A 19,551-nucleotide genomic window follows, 5' to 3' on the forward strand; every position below is an offset into this window, starting at 1 on the left:
CTTGTTGTTTTCTCCTGAAAGTGATTTAAGGTGGACAGGGTTTGATTAGCAGACTGTTCGTGGACCACAGGGAGAGAGTGCTGACTTTTTAAGTGAGTTTGTTTTGTCGTTTTGTTTCCTTTGAGATGGAGCTGTGTGACCGGAGTCGCTGTGGTTTCTAAGTCCCCTGAATGCATGTCGTTTGGTCTGTGGAAATGCACCTGGGTGTGTCGTTCTATTATATCTCTGTTTAATTTAAGAATACAAGTGAGATAAACGGTACGTTCCCCCTTAGGCCTTCCTCCGGCTACGAGTGAGAAGGGAAGGGCGGGACTCTGTCTCACGTCTGTGTCACTGGATTCCAAAAAGTACAATAAAGGCGTCTCGTAATTAAACTTTCCTCTCTGCTGTTGTCTTTATTCACTTTATGCACTACACATGATTGATTGCTGTATCCTAAATGTGCTGAATAGAATGAACTGTTAACTACAATTTGTCAAAGATGGCTTATCTTGTATGTACACTAGATGGCCCTCTCACCTTGACCAGATAACAGTACTCTGGATGAAAAGCTACGGTTGGAAGATTTAGGTGTTTTGTTGATGTTTAAGATTTTCTCCTTGAGTCTGAACTGTAAACATGCTGACCACTAAATTAATGCTAGTTTGGTATGATAATTTATATAATTCAGTTTAAGTATTTTAGGCCACAGTGCTTTTTAAAGGCTTGTAGCACTCAGTTGTATTTCAAACAATGTTACTCTGGACATGTGAGATCCTGCCAGGGCTTCCATGTCTCTGATCTCAGATATACACCAGTTTCTTCTTCCTCAGGTCACTCATTGACCCTGCTGTTTTTACCCACTCCCACTCCTCACTTTGTTCCAGCCGTGGGCTCATGTCATAACACATGGACAAATACTTTTTTTGTGTGTGTGTGGAAACTCATTTTTCAGTGGAACGTTTTTGAATGGATCTGCTGTAGAGTCCGTTCTCTCCTCAAATGGTTTGTCGACTCGTTTCAAGTGACTCCGAAGAGCTACCGTCACCACATTAAACATGATGCCAGGGATTCTGACTGCGCTGAGACCAACCTCTGACTAGCCTTATTATCCTATGGGTTAACATGGACAGTTTATTTTGTAGGTTTTTAAAAATTTGTCATTGATCAAAAATACATTCCAATAAGAAAGCTTATTTGCTAGGAGGGATGATGCTCAGGAGTGGTGAAGTTGAGGTGAAATCTGAAGAGAGATGGATGATGGACAAGAATGTGAGTGTTGAAACCAGGAGAACAGATCAGTGTATAGGATTTACAGCTTGCTCACCACAGGGGTGGAAGAACCAAGTCACCAGTGGAACAGTTCCTCTCACTGCTCTGTAGGCAGGCAGAGGAGACGGTCTGTTATGAACAAGGGGTGTGTCATGGATGTGAGCTGTCTTGAGAGGTCGAGTGGAGGGCAAGGCGGAGGGGCTGCAGCCAGTGGTTATATGTTTCAACACGTATCTACACATGTTCTCACATTGTCATATCTCCAAGACTCATGACATATGAGAGGAAGCTGGATAGCAAGGTTCCAACAGAAGTGACCTTGAGTGTCGGACACAATCTCTCATTTGAGGACAATGTAGTTATTTTAATATATATTCAGTTGTCCAAAGCCGAAACACTGTAAAACAATTCTAAAAGCGGTATGCTTCCCTCCCATTAGAAATAAAACTATGCTTTTGTATTGAGATATTAGAGCCATGTGTTTTCTGGAGTTTGACAGGTCTTGGCAAATAAATAATGGCAGTCCTTCCAGTTGGTTGGGGATGGATTGCCCTGTAGTCTACAGACTGATGTTTGCTAGGTGAAGGCCTCCATGTGAAACATCAGACTAGGCTACATGCCAAGAATCTTGTGCTTTCCTCATTTTAAATTTATAATGCATCTAGTGCAAGGCACCCGATGTCTACCCAGCATATGCTTTCCAGGTCTGTCAGGATGGATCACTGGGCCAACAGGCTCTACTGCAATTGGAGGAACCTGATCTGACTCTCATGTCTCCTCTCTTGTGAAGGAGAAACGACTCTCATTCCCAGCCAACCCACTGGACAAAAACTGGATGAATCAACGTTGTTCAAATGTAATTTGTCAACGTGTTGTGATGTGGAATCTGCATGGAAAATACATTGGATTTGAAAAAAGTCGTCAATGTAAACTGTTGTTTTGAGGGTGAAATTTCAACCACAGGATTATGTTATCATGGTAACCAAATTCCAACATAGATGAAACGTGTATGAAATATGTAGAATACCTTTAAAACAATGTCAGATTTTCAAAGTTATAGCCACTATCAGAAGAAAAAAAACAGGCTGGGCAGAACCCCTTCCTTTGGTGTCCCATCCAGGGTTGTAACCAAGCCCAGCCCTGCTTCATCCCAAACAAAAACATTATTTGTCACTGACTACTACCAATTTGCTATCGTGGAATGATTGTTGAGGGATCTTCACCTGAAAAATGAAATACACTGAACAGAAATAAAAATGCAACATGCAACAATTTCAAATATTTTACTGCGTTACAGTTCATATAAGTAAATCAGTCAATTAAAATAAATAAATGAGGCCCTAATCTATGGATTTCACATGACTTGAAATACAGATCTGCATCTGTTGGTCACAGATACCTTTAAAAAAAAGTAGGCACTTGGATCAGAAAACCAGTCAGTATCTGGTGTGACCACCAATTGCCTAATGCAGCGCAACACATCTCCTTCCCATAGAGTTGATCAGGCTGTTGATTATGGCCTGTGTAATGTTGTCCCACTCCTCTTCAATGGCTATGCGACATTTTAGAGTGGCCTTTTATTGTCCCCAGCACAATGTGGACCTGTGTAATGATCATGCTGTTCAATCAGCTTCTTGGTATGCTACAACTGTCAGGTGGATGGATTATCTTGGCAAAGGAGAAATGATCACTAACAGGGATGTAAACAAATTCGTGCACAAAATTTGAGAGAAATAAGCATTTTTGTGTGAATGGAAAATATCTGGGATCTTTTATTTCAGCTCATGAAACATGGGACCAACACTTCACATGTTGCGTTTATATTTTTATTCAGCCTAGATTCACTATTGCTAACAAAATCATTCCAAAGGGTAGGTTTAACAGAGCAAATTAAATGTGACCATACTTTATCACTCATATTCTCCTGAGTGGCGCAGCTGTCTAAGGCACTGCATCTCAGTGCTAAAGACATCACTACAGACACCCTGGCTTGAATCCAGGCTGTATCACAGCCCGGCTGTGATTGGGAGTCCCATAGGGCGGCACACAATTGGTGTGACTGGTGTAGGCCGTCATTATAAATAAGAATTTGTTCTCAACTGACTTGCCTATTTAAATACAAAATTATATATATCACCATTGATGCTATTTAGGCTTATATAGCATTTGCAATGTTATCAACATTCAAATATCAAAATTTGAAGGAGAAATATATTTTTCTTGGATAGCTCCATCTGTGCCACTAGTTTAGTTTGTCTTCTCAAATTAATAATTGATATGTTCCATTCACATCTCCATCTTAACCAAAAATTGAAGGTAAAGAATAGGACTAAATCAAATCAAACTTTATTTAAAGTGCGTTTACAGTTGGATTTTATTTAGTCCTATTCATTAACTTAGATTTTTGTTTGGGATGTCCGCCAGATCATAGGATGTTCTCTTGATACAATACGTGTGTGAATTTGACCATTTCCCTGCTAAGCATTCAAAATGTAACAAATACATTTTGTGTGTAAGGGAAAATGTATGGAGTAAAAAGTACATAATTTTCTTCAGGAATGTAGTGAAGTAAAAGTTGTCAAAAACATAAATAGTAAAGTACAGATACCCCAAAAAATGATTTTAAAAGTTCTTTAAAGTAATTCTTCTTTAGTACTTTACACAACTGTTGTCCTCATTGTTTACATAGGCTGCAGTGGGAGGGATTGCAAATGGTGAGATGCTGTAGGGGGCGGAGAGATGGGTTAGTTGGCAGTGGGGATGGTGCACTTTCTGGTTTCAGGTGAAAATAGGATGGAGTGATACAGTATGCTCACCTTACCTCCACTCTGAATTAATGGATTTGTTCCTGCTCTTTAAGGACTGTGTTTATAGGAAACTAAATAGATGATATCTGAAGAATGCTTTTCCCTGCAATGAGACATATCTGCTCAATCAGCATTACAATAGCGGGAGCAGTGAGGGCAGCACAATTAGTGACAGTCTCATTAGGCACTTCTGTGGTTCTCCTTTGCACAGTTTCAGAAGTTTTCATGCCCCATGGCGGGCTATTCAAGGGCCGGTCACTGAGAGGACCCACTCTCACCAGAGGGCAGAGAGTTGGGTGACTGTCAACTCCTATTAATGGTCTCAAATATTAGGTTAGCTTTCTCCGAATCCATGTGAAGGAAATACATCTCAATCCTGGAGTAAAAACCAATTAGCAATGATTATTTTGTAAGGTATTGTAACATGAAATTGAATTGTTACTCTTTCATCTTGATGTAGTGACATAATCTTGATTACATCTGTGTTACCACTCCCTGTTACTAAATAAAACACCATTGCTTCAGAAGGAGAGGGTAATAGCTATATAATTTGCTGTCATCATCAAAGCCTTGGCTTCTCCTGCCATCTTATTTCCAGCTACTGTGTGTAGCTAGATCCTCAACTCTGATGTGAAGCCACTATTAGATTACAGTTTTTAGCTTGTTCTATTTGGTCCGAAATAAGATAGGGAGCTGTAGTTAGTTACTGGTTGACAGAGGCATGGCAGGATGTCATACTAATACTGGTCGGTGCAGCAGACCCATGAGAACTAGAGCAGTTTGACTTCTTGTTTTGCTATTATTTGTGTTGTCACGCGTTGCTGCTCTGACCATGAGGGAAAAGCACAGTCGTTTGGCTGTGGCATTTTTGTGTTTTGTATAAGAGATGGTGCGTCATTGTACACTGATGGACATTGGATAGATCAATAATAAAAATAGATAGAGCAAGTACAAACTAGAAGAGAATTAGTCTTCAAGGCCATCATGATAGATCTGATCACATGTTCTGTGCTTATTGTTTGGTTCACTAACATCCTATTTATGTTTCTTCTCTCCCCAATCTCAGTGCTGTTGTATTTCATAGGCTGTTGGGGTTCCTCGAGGTTGTCCCCATGTCATTTTCTGTTTGTGTCTGGATTGAGCTGAGTCATGAAAATGTACAGTTTTATCAAAATGTCACAAGATAGCTTCTACATATCTCAGTAAAACTATCACTATTAACAATCACCTTTATAGTTACCACTTTTACCAACACCCACGGAAAAGCAAGCAAATATCTTTTGACCAAAACTTCAAACAATCTTTATCTATTGTTTTGACCAGGGAGATCCTGCTTTTGAATACTTAGAAGCGCGCCTGTCAGAATGAGCTTATAGACAAATATTGGTATGTCTAGGCCCCCTTCTAGTGTGTGTGTGTGTGTGTTGTGTGTGTTCGGTTCGTGCATGGAGCTTTAAGAATTAACTCAAGACACACATACACACACGCACACACAAAGGGTTAAACAGTAGTAAAATAGAGCGTCTGGAGACACGCCTTTCGATAGTGAGGCTCTCTGTATTCCAGAGATCACACCACTCCAAACCCCGCCCTATGCTTCTTGGGCTCCTCCCGTTCCAGCCCACTCCTGGACCACATTGAAATTGCTCTGATGTTGCCAAACATGATTACACTGTCAGGAGCATCCTTGCCTAACCACTCGTCCCAAGCGCATCTTAATCCAGAACATAAGAGCAGAGGAACTGAATAGCTTGGAAGCAGTGACTTTAAAATAAAACAATCGTTTTAACTTGGTAAATGAATAACCATATCATATACATTGTTATAGCTGTGTCATTGTACCTTATTGACAGTCAGAGTAAAGTGTAAATAATTTGAACAATTTGGCTGCAGACTATGGGGTGGCTGGTGTGCGTGCTGTTGGTGTTCCTGGCTTGCTGTGTTGTCCAAACAAGTAAGTATCTTTATTCTAACATAGGTCTACTCTAGTGTATCGTAAACTTCGGGAATAATTCTCAATTCATTTGGCTTATTTGTTATTTGTTCTATTAATGCATAGTGGCAAAGTAAGTATATTTTAAATATAGCCTACCTTCTTGTTAAATATTATATCTATCGTAAATGGCAGTTATCAATCGATTTGAAATGTTTAAATAGCCCACTCTTGGACATCGCCTGATGCATCACGACGGGGGAGGGGGCTAGTTATTTGTAGAATGTAGGTCAAATTTGTGTTGCATCTTGAAGAAGCTGCGATAATGTGCAACACAAATAGTTTCTTATTATTATCAGAACACAATGCGTAGGCGATTATTTATTTTGTCATTGCACTCACATTTACCTTTAGATACATTTACATTATCTATTTTTACCGGCATTTGTATGATTTAACTACGTTCACTGCCTCTGATTTGTTGTTGGCCATGAGATTCCGTGGCCAATCAGATTTGAGAATGTGCAAAAAGACGTTTCTGAAAGCTTGTTGTGGTATAGGATCCGGGTCGAGGCTAAATTATGTTTGCGTTGTAGTGCATGTTGAGAAGAGCAGCAGTTTACATTTTGGCGCTATTGTGCAATACTTTTTTGTGTAAGACTATTATTTTGTTAGTAAGATATTGTTATTTTAAAGCTATAATCCTTCATTGCTACATCAATTTTAGTATTTAGAAATTAAAGGGATAGTACGGGATTTTGCCAATGGGGCTATTTACTGGGAAGTAAAGAGTCGGAGTCAGATGAACTCGTGGATACCATTGGCCAGTATGAAGGAAGTTTGAGGTAGTTTAGCGAGCCAATGCTAACTAGTATTAGCGCAATGATTAGAAGTTTATGGGTATCTACCTAATTATATATACACCCATTGATTATATTTTTATTTAACTAGACAAGTAAGTTAAGAACATATTCTTATTTACAATGACGGCCTACCCTGGCCAAACCCGGACGATGCTCGACCAATTTAGGGACTCCCAATCATGGCCAGCTGTGATGCAGCCTGGAATCAAACCAGGGACTGTAGTGATGCCTCTAGCACCCAGATGCAGTGCCTTAGACCGCTGTGCCACTTATACATACCTAATGAGCTTAGTCCAGCTGTTGTACACCATCAGAACCCAAAATATATGCGGTTATTTCCTCCAATGTTTGTAAACAATACAGGCTAAATGTAAACAAACCCAGCATAGTCTCAAAACATGGTTCAAATTATAATGTTGATATCCTGGATGGTCAGTCCTTGGATCTATAGTCTGGCTGTGTCTATGAATTTGAGAGAGGTTACATTTCTTCAGGCCTATTCCTCAGCTTTTTACCAAAACAGAGGCGGGGTGTTACTTTATTTTTTCAACTGCTCATTCTAGCTTTAAAGTGCAAAAATCTTCCAAATTCAGGTACAGCAGATTACAAGTGAGTTATTGTATAATTAGGCTACATAGCAAGGCTGCAATAGACTAAATGTGTTCTCAATTGATGCAATAACCAGTCACATTGCAATCTAGATTATCTGGTGTTCTCTCATGTTTTTGACTCTTTCATGATGTATTGATGGCCCTATGACATCATTGTGGTGGGCCACCCTGAGAATTAAAGGAATCCCTCTTGCCCACCTCCACAAAGCATGACTTTTAAGTATTCCTCTTGAGGCAACATTCCAACGTATTGGTTCAACACCATCTGCCCTGTATGCAATAACTTCCAGTGTTAGTGTTGGGACCAATATGGAAATGTTTGGGAAAAAGTGCCAGGAACGTGTTGGAACTGGCTCTCACACTCCTATCAATTGACACAACAGAATTGTGTTGTTGTGAGAGCATCAGCAGTCTGAAACAGTCTGTGCTCATTCTCACATTGTCTATTGTCTTATCAGGAGGAGCGGACATCCCTCATATTGCGCACGTGCAGATATATCGAGAATGTGACATCGAATGGGAGACTCACACTGGGAACTTGATTAAAACTATTTGCAAATAACCCGAAAGAATACAGTTTTTGCCATGACATTTTCTGAGGAACTAAATGGAGAGTGCTGAGCGATAAATAAAAGTAGTTGCAGAATGACATGCCCCATCTCAAAAAATATCTGTTCCATCACCTATTTAGAAAGTGGTACTGATTAACTGTAAGCCTGTGCAAATCACTTTATCATGCTATCTGTGAACCATGTCCATGCCTTCTAAGTGTCATATGAAGATATTTTTACTTTATTAGCCAGCTTCAATAGCTCATCAAACAGTGAGCAGAGCTGTTTCCTCTCCTCCAGCTTGTCCTGATAGAGAACGGAAGATCAATTAAACACACCACACATCAGAGGACAGACAAACAAGCATGCCACGTTACATTTCTCCCCAAGGTTAATCAGTAAACCTTGTCAGTCCGAGCCTTTGATGGACTGAACTTTAAGCCTAACCAAATGTTATTGAAGGCAGGGCATTCGCCTGCATCTGACCATCATTTCTCTCTGAGAATGAGGACAGGTGGACATGATAAAGAGAGAGAGAGACGTTGATAGCTTTTAATTAGAGTTTGCAGGTATTAAGTCAATATACTCACCTGGCCCCAGAGGGTCATATTGTGTTCATTGTGTGAGTTACTAGAACACAAACTGTTTTCCAAGGGATGGCAGTGTGAAATGTGATCACATCTGGGTATTCTTTTATGTTCTCTCTCAGTTGTGTGGGTATTCATTCACTTGTTGTTTTGCTCTTATTTTGTGGCTAGTCTTGTTCACTGACAAGGGAACTCTATAGATAAGACAACCAGGTAAGATAAGATTAAAGTCACTAATGATAAAACCTTTAAAGAAAGGGAGTGCACATGGAAGAGGGTCCCACCAATACAGCCGCCCATAGTACACTCTTATATGGGGACAGCTGGGTCCAGAACTGGAATGGCATTAACCTGTTCAGCTGTGGAGACATGGTGAATGAGGACATTGACTTCTCATGTTCATACTGTTTGTTCACAGAGGCATATCTGTACTAGATTTTCCCATTTCATTTCCATCCACTTTCCCAGATCTGCTGTTGACATCAGTTGAATAGAACGGAACGAAAAGCAACAGAACTGCACTGTCACAGTTTATGACCAAAATATCTCAGTAAAGAAAATGTAGGCCAAACTATGAGCCTATGAGCCAAATTCCCTTATTTACATTCTTGAAATAACATGGTAGTGCAATTCAGTAGGTATTATTGTTCCTGCAACTGAAACCGTTGGTGAGAAACCTCACCCAGGAACTGTCCTGTTTTGAAAATCAATCCTCAGTGGTCAGTGAAAAGAGTACCTAGCCCACTATTGTCTCTACTGTTATTATCATGCAAACCTTCCGCTTGACCCAATCAGCTACCAGTGGTGTGATTCAAGCTCCTCCCTTTGGTCAATCTCCTCCCTTTGGCTCCTATCAGAAACAGGTGTCCATCCAGTGTTTTGAGGCCTAAGTGCAGGATAAGGAATTCCCAGTAGCATCTGGACACTGCTGTGAGTCATCTCTGTGGCCAGGGGCACTGATGTACAGTACAGTGTCTTAATTGAGTCTTCCAGTTCACTAACTAGGGTGATTTAGATAGGGGGTTGGGTGGAGAGCTGTAGGAGGTCTAGAAGGTCTTTGTTTGATGGATGAAGAGCATTCAGAACAGCATGGAGGATAATGAAGATGTTAAGGAGAACATAACATCAGCCAGTACTGTATGTCTACAATCTCTTCTCATTTGTCTTCAGTCACCACCACCCAATTACTGACAAAAATGTACATTCTCCACTACCAATGGCAGGTGTAAAATTAGTGTATGTGTGTGCATGTGTCAGTGTGTTTGAGTTGTAGATTCTCCACATTCCTCCTCTATAGGCAGGTTGGAATTTGCATGTGTATGTGTCTGTACATGTATATGTGTGTATGTTGAGGGAGAGGGTCATAATGGGCCTCTCCCACCCATCCCCCTGCCTCTTTGTTGATGTGTTACCAGCATCCCTGCCATAGCCCACCGAACAGCCATCCCCTCCACCCCTCACTGTCACATACTGTATGACTGCAAGCTGGGAAATGAGACCCAGAAGATGCAACCTGCTCTAGCACTTTTGTTTTAACTCTATATATTCTGATTTATGGTCTGCTCAAGTATTTGCCTCAGATAACATCCACTGAGTTACAGAAAACAGACACTTTTTCCTTTTCCTGTGGTTTATTATGTCAGGATACAGGTGTTGAAATAATGTATTGTGTTCTTGACTGACCTGACAGTATGTAGATGCAACAGGTGGTATGTAGATGATAAAGCAGAGAAATACCACTGGTTGTCCTATCCTGCTTTTTTTTTAAAGGTTTTTCAGTGCCATGGGCTTGGCTTGCCACGCAACCCCTCTCGGCCAAGAGTACAAGTACCAGATCAGTGTGTAGCTATATACAGTGTCCTCTCGGGAAAGCATCTGGTTTGTGTGCTTCCCAGAAATAAATAGAACAGCAATTGGTTTCATTCATGAGAGATTTATTGTCCCATTATACAATGTATCCGGGGTTGTAAATGTTATTCAGTTAAATGCTCCTTAAAGCCCATTTTGATTTTGAGATTTTGTTGTTCACCAGAATGAATAGTCATGGACTGACCGTGTGGGTACGTGTGTTTTTCCCTTATAGACACAGAGACAGTATGCGGGATCGGGCAGTTCCTGTGTGGGAACGGGAAGTGCATTACACTGAGATGGGTGTGTGACGACACAGATGATTGTGGAGATGGAACTGACGAGCTCCCCGGAACCTGCTGTGAGTAACACATACCGCCGTAGCTAATGGGAATACAATAGAGGATTGAACCACACTTCTAGTTCAACATCTTTTTCAGTTTCAGTCACTGATGGTTGTTCTCTCATTTCGGTTGCACCTGTAGCGGCCAGAACATGCGGAACCACAGAGTTCAGCTGTGGTGGACATCTGAACCAGTGTGTTCCCAGTACCTGGCTCTGTGACGGCAAAGCAGACTGTGAGAATGGAGCTGATGAGGAGAGCTGTGGTGAGTGGTCCTGTCTTCTCCACTCTCTATTGTACCCTTCTCCCCAACTTACTTCCCAACATTTCCCCTTCTCTCATCTACTCTCTCTTTTCCCTCTCAGTCCCATTCTTTCCCAACTGATATAAGCCTGACAAATGAGGCTCCCCTCTAACACACACGTCTCTGTTCCTCCCACAGCGCCCAAGCACTGCACAGATAACAAATTCCACTGCAGTAACGGCCAGTGTGTGTCAGCCTCCTTTGTGTGTGATGAGGAGTTGGACTGTGATGACGGGAGCGACGAGGCTTCCTGCCCACCCACCACCTGTAGCTCCACCTCCTTCCAGTGCCACAACTCTGTATGTGTGCCGCGCCTGTGGGCCTGCGACGGAGACGTTGACTGCTCAGATAGCTCCGACGAGTGGCCCCAGAACTGTGGGACACGAGCCCCTGAGGGTGCCCCCAAGCCCTGCTCCCTTCGGGAGTTCCAATGTGGCAGCGGGGAGTGTATCCACAGCAGCTGGAAATGTGATGGAGGATTCGACTGCCTGGATCGCTCTGACGAGACCAACTGTAGTGAGTACATTCCCTCTCTCTTATTACCCTTTTATTGCTTCTGTTAGCTATATTCGCTTTAATATTTTCTGTCTTTAATATGTAAGTTGCATATGGATTTATGACTGACCTCTCAATCTCTCCTTCTCTCCATAGGCCGCCTCACCTGCCGCCCCGATGAGTTCCAATGCGGTGATGGCACCTGTATCCACGGCGGTCGCCAATGTAACCGCCAGTACGACTGCAGAGACTTGAGTGATGAAATGGGCTGTGTCAATGGTAGGCTCTTGCCCCACATAAAGCTACTACCTCTGCTTCTACTACTGTGACCTACTGGGATGGTAATACTACCTTTGTGTTATAGTCACACTCTCCTCTCCTCCACAGTGAGCCATTGCAAGGGTCCCACCAGGTTTAAGTGCCGTAGTGGGGAGTGCATCAGTATGGAGAAGGTGTGTGACAAGCAGCGTGACTGCAGGGACTGGTCAGATGAGCCTCTCAGAGAGTGTGGTGAGTATGAAGATGGAACATGTACTTAGGGGGAATGTTGTTTTGCCTATGTTGCCTACGTAAAATGAGTTGAATGGAAACAATGGGAATGCTATCTAGCTGTGGTTGCTGAAAGAAAGAAGGAGCTGTGGACTGGTGTTGAACTGTCACTTTTCTCTCCTCTAACCCTCCCTGCAGATTCCAACGAGTGCCTGTACAACAATGGCGGCTGCTCACACTTCTGCAATGACCTGAAGTTCGGCTATGAGTGCCAATGTCCCACCGGCTACTACCTGACGGACAAGAAACGCTGTGAAGGTAAAACTCCTTACCACTGCAGCTGCATGTGTGTCCACAGCGCTCAAAAAGTTGGCTCAATCAGCAGCCATATTGGATCTGATGTCCGTGCCAATGTGGACTTCAGACTGTACATCCTTTAGGCCTAGAGCCAGGCGATGTGCCCATTGATACCTTTGCCTTAGTTCAACCCTGTATGGCAGTGTAAGCTGGTGCGAGTGGGGTGAGAAGGTCTCTGTCCTGACTGGACCACTTCCCTGTGGGGCCATGATGACTCAGTGCTGTTACTGTCACACCCCTTTTGTCTGACCCTATGCCACCGTTTACCTTCTCCAGCATTGTGCCAGTTACACAGACGTCATATCTGTCCTGTACCTCTTCCCACAGATATCGATGAGTGTGCCAACCCAGACATCTGCAGTCAGATCTGTGTCAATCATATGGGCAGCTACAAGTGCGAGTGTGAGGAGGGCTACCAGGTCGACCCAGCGACCAAAGCCTGCAAGGCCATCGGTAAGTATTGGTCCTAAGAAAGACTGAATGCTTACTTAGCTCATGTTTTGATCAAGTTTATTTTTTAAATGTCATGGGTCATGCATTGCAGTTAGTGGAACGATACTCTCTCGTCTGATCACACAGGCACTGTAGCCTATCTGTTCTTCACCAATCGCCATGAGGTGAGGAAGATGACACTGGACAAGAGTGAGTACACGCGTGTCATCCCCCACCTGAAGAATGCAGTGGCTCTGGACATGGACATGGTTGCCAAGGAGATTTACTGGTCTGACCTCTCCCAGAAGAAGATCTACAGGTGAGCAAAGCTTCCATGTTACCTTTATCCATAGAGCCCTGTTGTATTCCTATTGCTCCTAGTGATATCTTGATGATGTTGATTAGAATGATGATGATAGTATAATAAATATATTTTCTCTCTATTTTCCACCCTTCTCCTACAATCCAGCACCTCAATGGACTTGGCTGCAGACACAGCGCAGCACAAAGTTGTGATTGACAGCGACATCGAAGCTCCGGAGGGCATCGCCTTTGACTGGGTCCACGGCAACATCTACTGGACCGACAGTATCCGCAGCAGCATCTCTGTGTCAACCGCCAACGGGAGCCGCCGCAAGACTCTCTTCCAGAATGACCTGGCCAAGCCCCGCGCTATTGTGGTCGACCCCCACAGCAAGTAGGTATCACACATTGGCTTCAGGGTTGAGCACAATGACAGAAACATTGAGCCTACACAGGATATTTGTTGAATGATGACATGCTTCAATAAATGTGTTCTACTGCCTTCCTAGTTTCATGTACTGGACTGACTGGGGAACTCCAGCCAAGATTGAGAAGGGAGGTCTGAACGGAGGAGACCGTGCTGCTCTGGTCACAGACAACATTGTGTGGCCCAATGGAATCACCCTTGGTGAGCACTTTCATAACTTCCTACCTTTGTGTGTGAGGGTGCGCATGCATAATTGTGTGTGTTTCTGCATGGTCACTCTGGTCTGACTAGTTTCTCTTGTCCTATCCCCTGGTCAGACCTGCTGAACCAGCGGCTGTACTGGGTGGACTCCAAGCTGCACACCCTCTCCAGTATCGACGTCCAGGGTGGCGGCCGAAGGACACTCATTATAGATGAACACAGGCTAGCCCATCCCCTAGGCGTCACTGTGTTTGAGGTGAGTGCCAAAATTACAACTTTAACTTTTAAATGAGGTACTATGAAAATAAGTCTGAAAATAACCATATATATTTAATATGTTTATGCAGAGATGAGAAATGTTTAAATGGAGTACTGTGTATTCTGTGTGTAGGAAAGAGTGTTTTGGACAGATGTCAGCAACAATGCCATTCTGAGTGCCAACCGTGTGACAGGCAGGGACATCAAGCCTGTGGCAGAGCACCTGGTATCCCCAGAGGACATTGTGTTGTACCACAACCTCAAACAGCCAACTGGTATGTATCAGGTCTCTCAGCTTTTTAATCTTCCCATAGTTAGTTAGATCAGTAGTTTGTTTATGCAAGAGTAGCCATAGAGTTAGGAACCAATATGTTTTGGTGTAACGGTTGCACGTCAGGGATGCATTTTATTCAAAGTGCTATTTTTGTGTCTGGGGCCTCAGACTATTACAATTAAGTTGCAATGCTGCAGTAGCATAGCAATAGCAATGTGCTTTCTATTGAGACAAACCAGTTCCCAGACTTAATCCCCTACTCCCCTCTGCTCCACTCCAGGCAGGGACTGGTGCAAGGTGGCCAATGGAGGCTGTGAGTTCATGTGTCTGGCAGCCCCCCAGGTGGGCCTACATTCCCCCAAGTACACCTGTGCATGCCCTGACAACATGCTGCTGGCCAAAGACATGAGGAAATGTGTACCAGGTATATATCTAGCTAGCACCCTCAGCCTCTCTATGTAGTATAACTCAGGGGAAATATATGATCCCTTGCTTCCTGTATAATATCTAACCTAAGTGTTATCTGTATATTGACCAGCTGCACCAACACCTGCAACTCCAGTCAAGCCCATTGTTCCCACCTCCAACCCCCCACCGGCACCCGCCCACACCTCCCCTGCACCTCCAGCCCGCGCCACCAATAAGGCCCCCATCATCGCTACCACAGTTATGCCTGCGCCTCCCCGCACTACCAAGCCTGTGCCACGCAACACCCAGCCTGCCCAGCCAGATACACCCAGGATCCCTCAGGCCCAGACTACCACAGTGCCTCAAGTCACCACTCAGGGTAAGCACGACTTAAATGTGTGCTCTCATTAAATGCAGGAGTTATCAGCAATGAATATTTTGAAAGATGAAACTTTCCTGGAACATCACACTTTGACATGGTGTATCATTGATCTAAATTGTTCTTGTTTTGCCCTTCAGACATCCGCCATGAATTTGCTGCTATACCCACAGCCCCTTCAACCCCTGCAGCTTTATACATCGCGCTGCCTATAGGTAAATTGCTTTAACATCACTGACTTAGACACACAGTTAGCATGATTATTACACACCAATGACGTTAAAACCCCACTTTAGCATCAACAAATCCCCTCTGACCTGTATGTCTCTCTCTCTGTCTTTCAGCCATTGTGTGTCTGGTGGCATTTGTTGCCGTGCTGCTGTGGAGGAACTACAGGCTGAAGAACACCAACACCATTCACTTTGAAAACCCAGTCTACCAGAAGACCACTGAAGACCAGGTGCACATATGCAGGAGCCACAGTCCAGACGGCTACTCCTACCCACCGGTAAGAGACCAATCTGTCATACACACTCAATCTCAATGTCACTTGCTTGTGTTTTGTATTAGCATATGTAGCCTATGGTATGTTGTACAGTAGCTGTAGTTCAGTGACCTAATGTATTCCTCTTTGTTTCCTTCCCTTCAGAGACAGATTGTGAGTCTTGATGATGAGGCTTGACCGTAGTGCTGCCGTTCCCTGCCAACACAAACGCTTTAAGAGGAGAGAGCAGAAGAGTAAGAGAGACATTTTATATAAGCTACCTGGACAATCTTGTTTTTTTTTTACCTCACAACCTCAAAGACATGAGAAGGCAGAGAAAGTGTCATACCGCTGACCAAACCACTGTGTGCTCAAAGATAAAGAAAGAAAGAAAAGCAGGAAAAGGAGGAAGATATCTCATTCATGTGTCTTTCTTGCCCATTTGTGCACAATCCAGAGCCATAAGAGACCATCAACTCATCTCCACCAAGCTTGAGTTTTATTGGCCAATTCTACACCATAGTATTTTTCTCAGAGACGATTTGTCTGAACTGTGAAATGTTTAACAAATGCAAGACTGTTCAGACATTGAACCACATTATGAAAGAACAGTAATGTAATTGTAATATTTGAGTGTTTTGTGTTTGTGAAGAAGTGCCCTTGATATAAGAGGTGACAGCAACTTTATTTAACACCACTTAGAATTGAGAAAGATCTCTCTTTCTTGTTATGTAGAATTCAGAAATTAGGTATTGTAAATAACGTAGGTATTTATTTGACTTATTTCTGAGACTGACAAAATGTTGAGAAATAATGAGCGGATCATATCTTTTACTATGTCTAGACTCATTTCTTTGTTCCTGAATTGTTTTAATATCAACATCTGATATCTGATAACACCTGAGCCACTTGTTGAAATGAAACCCTTTGATAGTGAATGTCGTCTTGAATTCTATAAATGAGCCAATTTTACCTCTGTATCATCACCAGACAGGGACAAAGTCAAATCATAGCTTTTTATACCAATCGTCCACATTGCCTCACTAGTGGAGCACTATCCAAATGGACGGTTAGACACACTGACACTTATACTGTATTTCTAACACTATTGCTGTGGGAACATTCAATTTCCCTAATATGGTGTTTAATTGCAAGCCAAGACAGTAGATTTAGGACAGTCTGTCTGAGATGTATCTTTCTCATTTTCTCCATTGTCTTACTTTCTGTCATCCACTCCTTCTCAAGCTTTCCTTTCTTTTAGCCCAACTGTGTGAAAGCAGTATATAATTGTGTAATTCTTCTATGACAGAAAGCCTTAAACCATGTTCATTGTTCATGTGTCATGCGACAGTAGTACACAGACTACACTTTTAGGAAAAAGGGTGCTATTTAGAACCTAAAAGGGTTATTGGGCTGTCCCCATAGCAGAACCATTTGAAGAACCTTTTTGGTTCCAGATAGGACCCTTTTGGGTTCCATGTAGAACCCTTTCCACAGAGGATTATACATGGAATTCAAAAGGGTTCTACCAGGAACCAAAAAGGGTTCTACTATGGGGACAGCTGAACCATTTTAAAACCCTTTTTTCTAAGGGTGTAGCAAATCATGTCTTCATTCAGGTTCAGAAACACAAGTTGCCTTTTAATGGTTTTCACAGCATTGTTTACTGGAGAGAGAGATTTATTTGTAAAAACTGATTATGACAGTTTTAGGTACTGGAATAGAAGCCATCCAAGTGCATTATATATCATGCTGATAATCTTTTAACCAGATGATTTATTCAAATACTCATGATAGTGTTGAGGTGGCTTTAGGCCGCAATGTTTGACACCTCTTTCTCTGAGATCAGAGGGAAATTAATGTGTCTAACTGTTTACAATGAAATGTGTTTGACCTTGAGGATGTCACAGTGTTTCAGGTATTAGACAGACAGAGTTTGGGTAATTATATATGGCCTAAGTCTAACAAAGACATTATAGTTGAGTCAGTGAAAGTTTTTGTTTATGTTTCTGTTGTGTTTTTTTATGTGGGGTTGGGACTAAACATATTGTTTAATTCAATAGCCATATGGAATAAATCCAGAAATGTGTGTTAACTAACATCAACAGTGCAGATCATTAAGATGTAAATATTATGTTCATAATGTATTTGTAAATATTCATTAAAAAAATTGGTCATGATGTCCCAGTGTAGAATTTGTACACCGTTAAACATTTGATGTACATAAATAAATGCTTATATTTATTTTAGAATCATTACACTCTGATTGGTACTTTACTTGAAGCCTGAAGTTTTGGTCTGATAAGCATTTTTGTGTTGTAAATGTGTCATACATACACAAAATACAGGTTACAAGTTAACTGTGTTAATTGTGTTTACTGCCTTTGGTTTTCCATAATTAATTCATATTGAGATGCTTTAGTAGTTTCAAAATAGTCACCTTTCACATAGATCTATTATACTTTATAATTCCATCAGATTTTTAGCACTAATTTGAGAATGACATTTTTCCGGAATTACATTTCTTTATCCTTTTAGATAATAAGGGCACTACCAATGGCTATTACATTAGCAGGATGACAGCCTGTTGAATAACACAAACGTTCTGTAATTCCTGACAGAAGCATGGGAGGTATGATGTATTTATTTATGAAATTGTATGATTGTAAATAAACAAATCACACAGGTGTTTTATATTCCCGGACTATGTTGATTTATTGTGTTTAATTATATGGACTCAGACGACTGATTTTTAGTGTGAGCTTGTTTTTGTCTCAAAGAAAGAAAAAGGAGCACTCTGTTTCTGCACAGATCTGATTATTTATTGACGGGACGTAGGCCTACTTTTTGTCCAAGCTGGGAGGTAGTGTGTATGGGTACTTTCTTTCCATATGTAGACTGCAATATCTCATCTTCATGTCATATTTCTGGTCTACAAAGTCATAATGACACCAGTTTATGTCAAAGCTACTGCACAAGAACACTTCAAGAGAACACTTTTTACAGCACAAATCTCCAACTGAAACAATTTTGCAGATTGTGGTGGCAGCCAGTGTCCAAGAATAACAGGAACAGCATCCAAGAAAGAAATGAGGTCTCAGGCTATTTCGCTCAGGTCAAACTGTCTATGTGTCCTGGCAGCAGGCTCCCTACTGTAGACAAAGTTCAAGGCTGTGAAGGGAGGATAAATGATAACATGCCAAGAAAACACACACACACACACACACACACACGCGCACACACACACACACACGCACACACACACACACACACACGCACGCACGCACACACACACACACAACACACACAACACACACACACACACAGTCACGTCTGTACTTATGAATATACAGTAAATACATAAAAAACATACAAACACACATACATCTCCATTCCATTCAGGTTGTGACTCTGGCTGCCATCGTGAAAGATGTAAAATTAGGGAAATGAGGAGAGTCCCCATCCTTATTAGACTGTCATGGGTGGTAACTGACGTTGGACACTAGGTTATCATGTTACAGTAGGACAATACTGCACACACTTAAAGATAAAGTAGATGTTGGGTTTGGATCACTGGCTGAATAATGTTAACTAGCTGTCAGTAACTAGGACACTTATTCAGCTGGATATTTAGCCTCCTTTTGTTTGATTACTTTCCTTGTGACATTCATCCAAACTAATAACTTCTCCCTGGAACTTCATTTCCTAACACAGTGTCCTAGACTGGTTGTTTTTGTTGGCATGATGCTTTTTTGAAGCAAAGAACCTGGGGTTGTCTTTAATCATTAACATAACAACATGAGTTCAGTACAGCTGAACTGGAGCTGGAGTTTATTAGAGGTACAGCAGAGTGTAAAACTGTAACAAACTATCAATAGGGGCAGTATTCTTTATACTGGTATTCATAAAGATTGGTGTAATAAACAGTTTACATCATCAGTGTAGT

The 19,551-nt window shown here is 42.0% G+C and overlaps 2 protein-coding genes across 6 annotated transcripts in view; one reads left to right on the forward strand and one right to left on the reverse strand.

Moving 5' to 3' along the window:
- Window positions 1-19,551, reverse strand: part of LOC112219368 (guanine nucleotide exchange factor VAV2) — a 1,336,992-nt gene that overhangs the window by 978,991 nt on the left and 338,450 nt on the right. The window lies entirely within an intron of this gene.
- On the forward strand, window positions 5,727-18,309 carry LOC112247004 (low-density lipoprotein receptor). Its single transcript, XM_042302262.1, has 19 exons — window positions 5,727-5,851; window positions 5,952-6,012; window positions 10,687-10,812; window positions 10,937-11,059; window positions 11,237-11,614; window positions 11,750-11,872; window positions 11,981-12,103; window positions 12,281-12,400; window positions 12,767-12,892; window positions 13,019-13,190; window positions 13,341-13,568; window positions 13,684-13,802; window positions 13,919-14,058; window positions 14,194-14,335; window positions 14,615-14,758; window positions 14,873-15,121; window positions 15,262-15,336; window positions 15,466-15,629; window positions 15,771-18,309. The coding sequence occupies exons 2-19, from the start codon at window positions 5,955-5,957 to the stop codon at window positions 15,801-15,803; spliced, it is 2,643 nt and encodes an 880-aa protein (XP_042158196.1). The 5' UTR covers window positions 5,727-5,851; window positions 5,952-5,954; the 3' UTR covers window positions 15,804-18,309.

This window comes from Oncorhynchus tshawytscha, linkage group LG20, assembly GCF_018296145.1.
Source record: "Oncorhynchus tshawytscha isolate Ot180627B linkage group LG20, Otsh_v2.0, whole genome shotgun sequence".
In the NCBI taxonomy this organism is placed as follows: Eukaryota; Metazoa; Chordata; class Actinopteri; order Salmoniformes; family Salmonidae; genus Oncorhynchus; species Oncorhynchus tshawytscha.

Bases quoted from the DNA above. Each gene is read 5' to 3' on its own strand.
- LOC112247004 (XM_042302262.1), top strand. From the start codon at position 5,955: ATGGGGTGGCTGGTGTGCGTGCTGTTGGTGTTCCTGGCTTGCTGTGTT. The intron at 14,759-14,872 runs GTATATATCTAG...TATATTGACCAG, and splicing joins CATGAGGAAATGTGTACCAG to CTGCACCAACACCTGCAACT. The intron at 15,337-15,465 runs GTAAATTGCTTT...TCTGTCTTTCAG, and splicing joins ATACATCGCGCTGCCTATAG to CCATTGTGTGTCTGGTGGCA.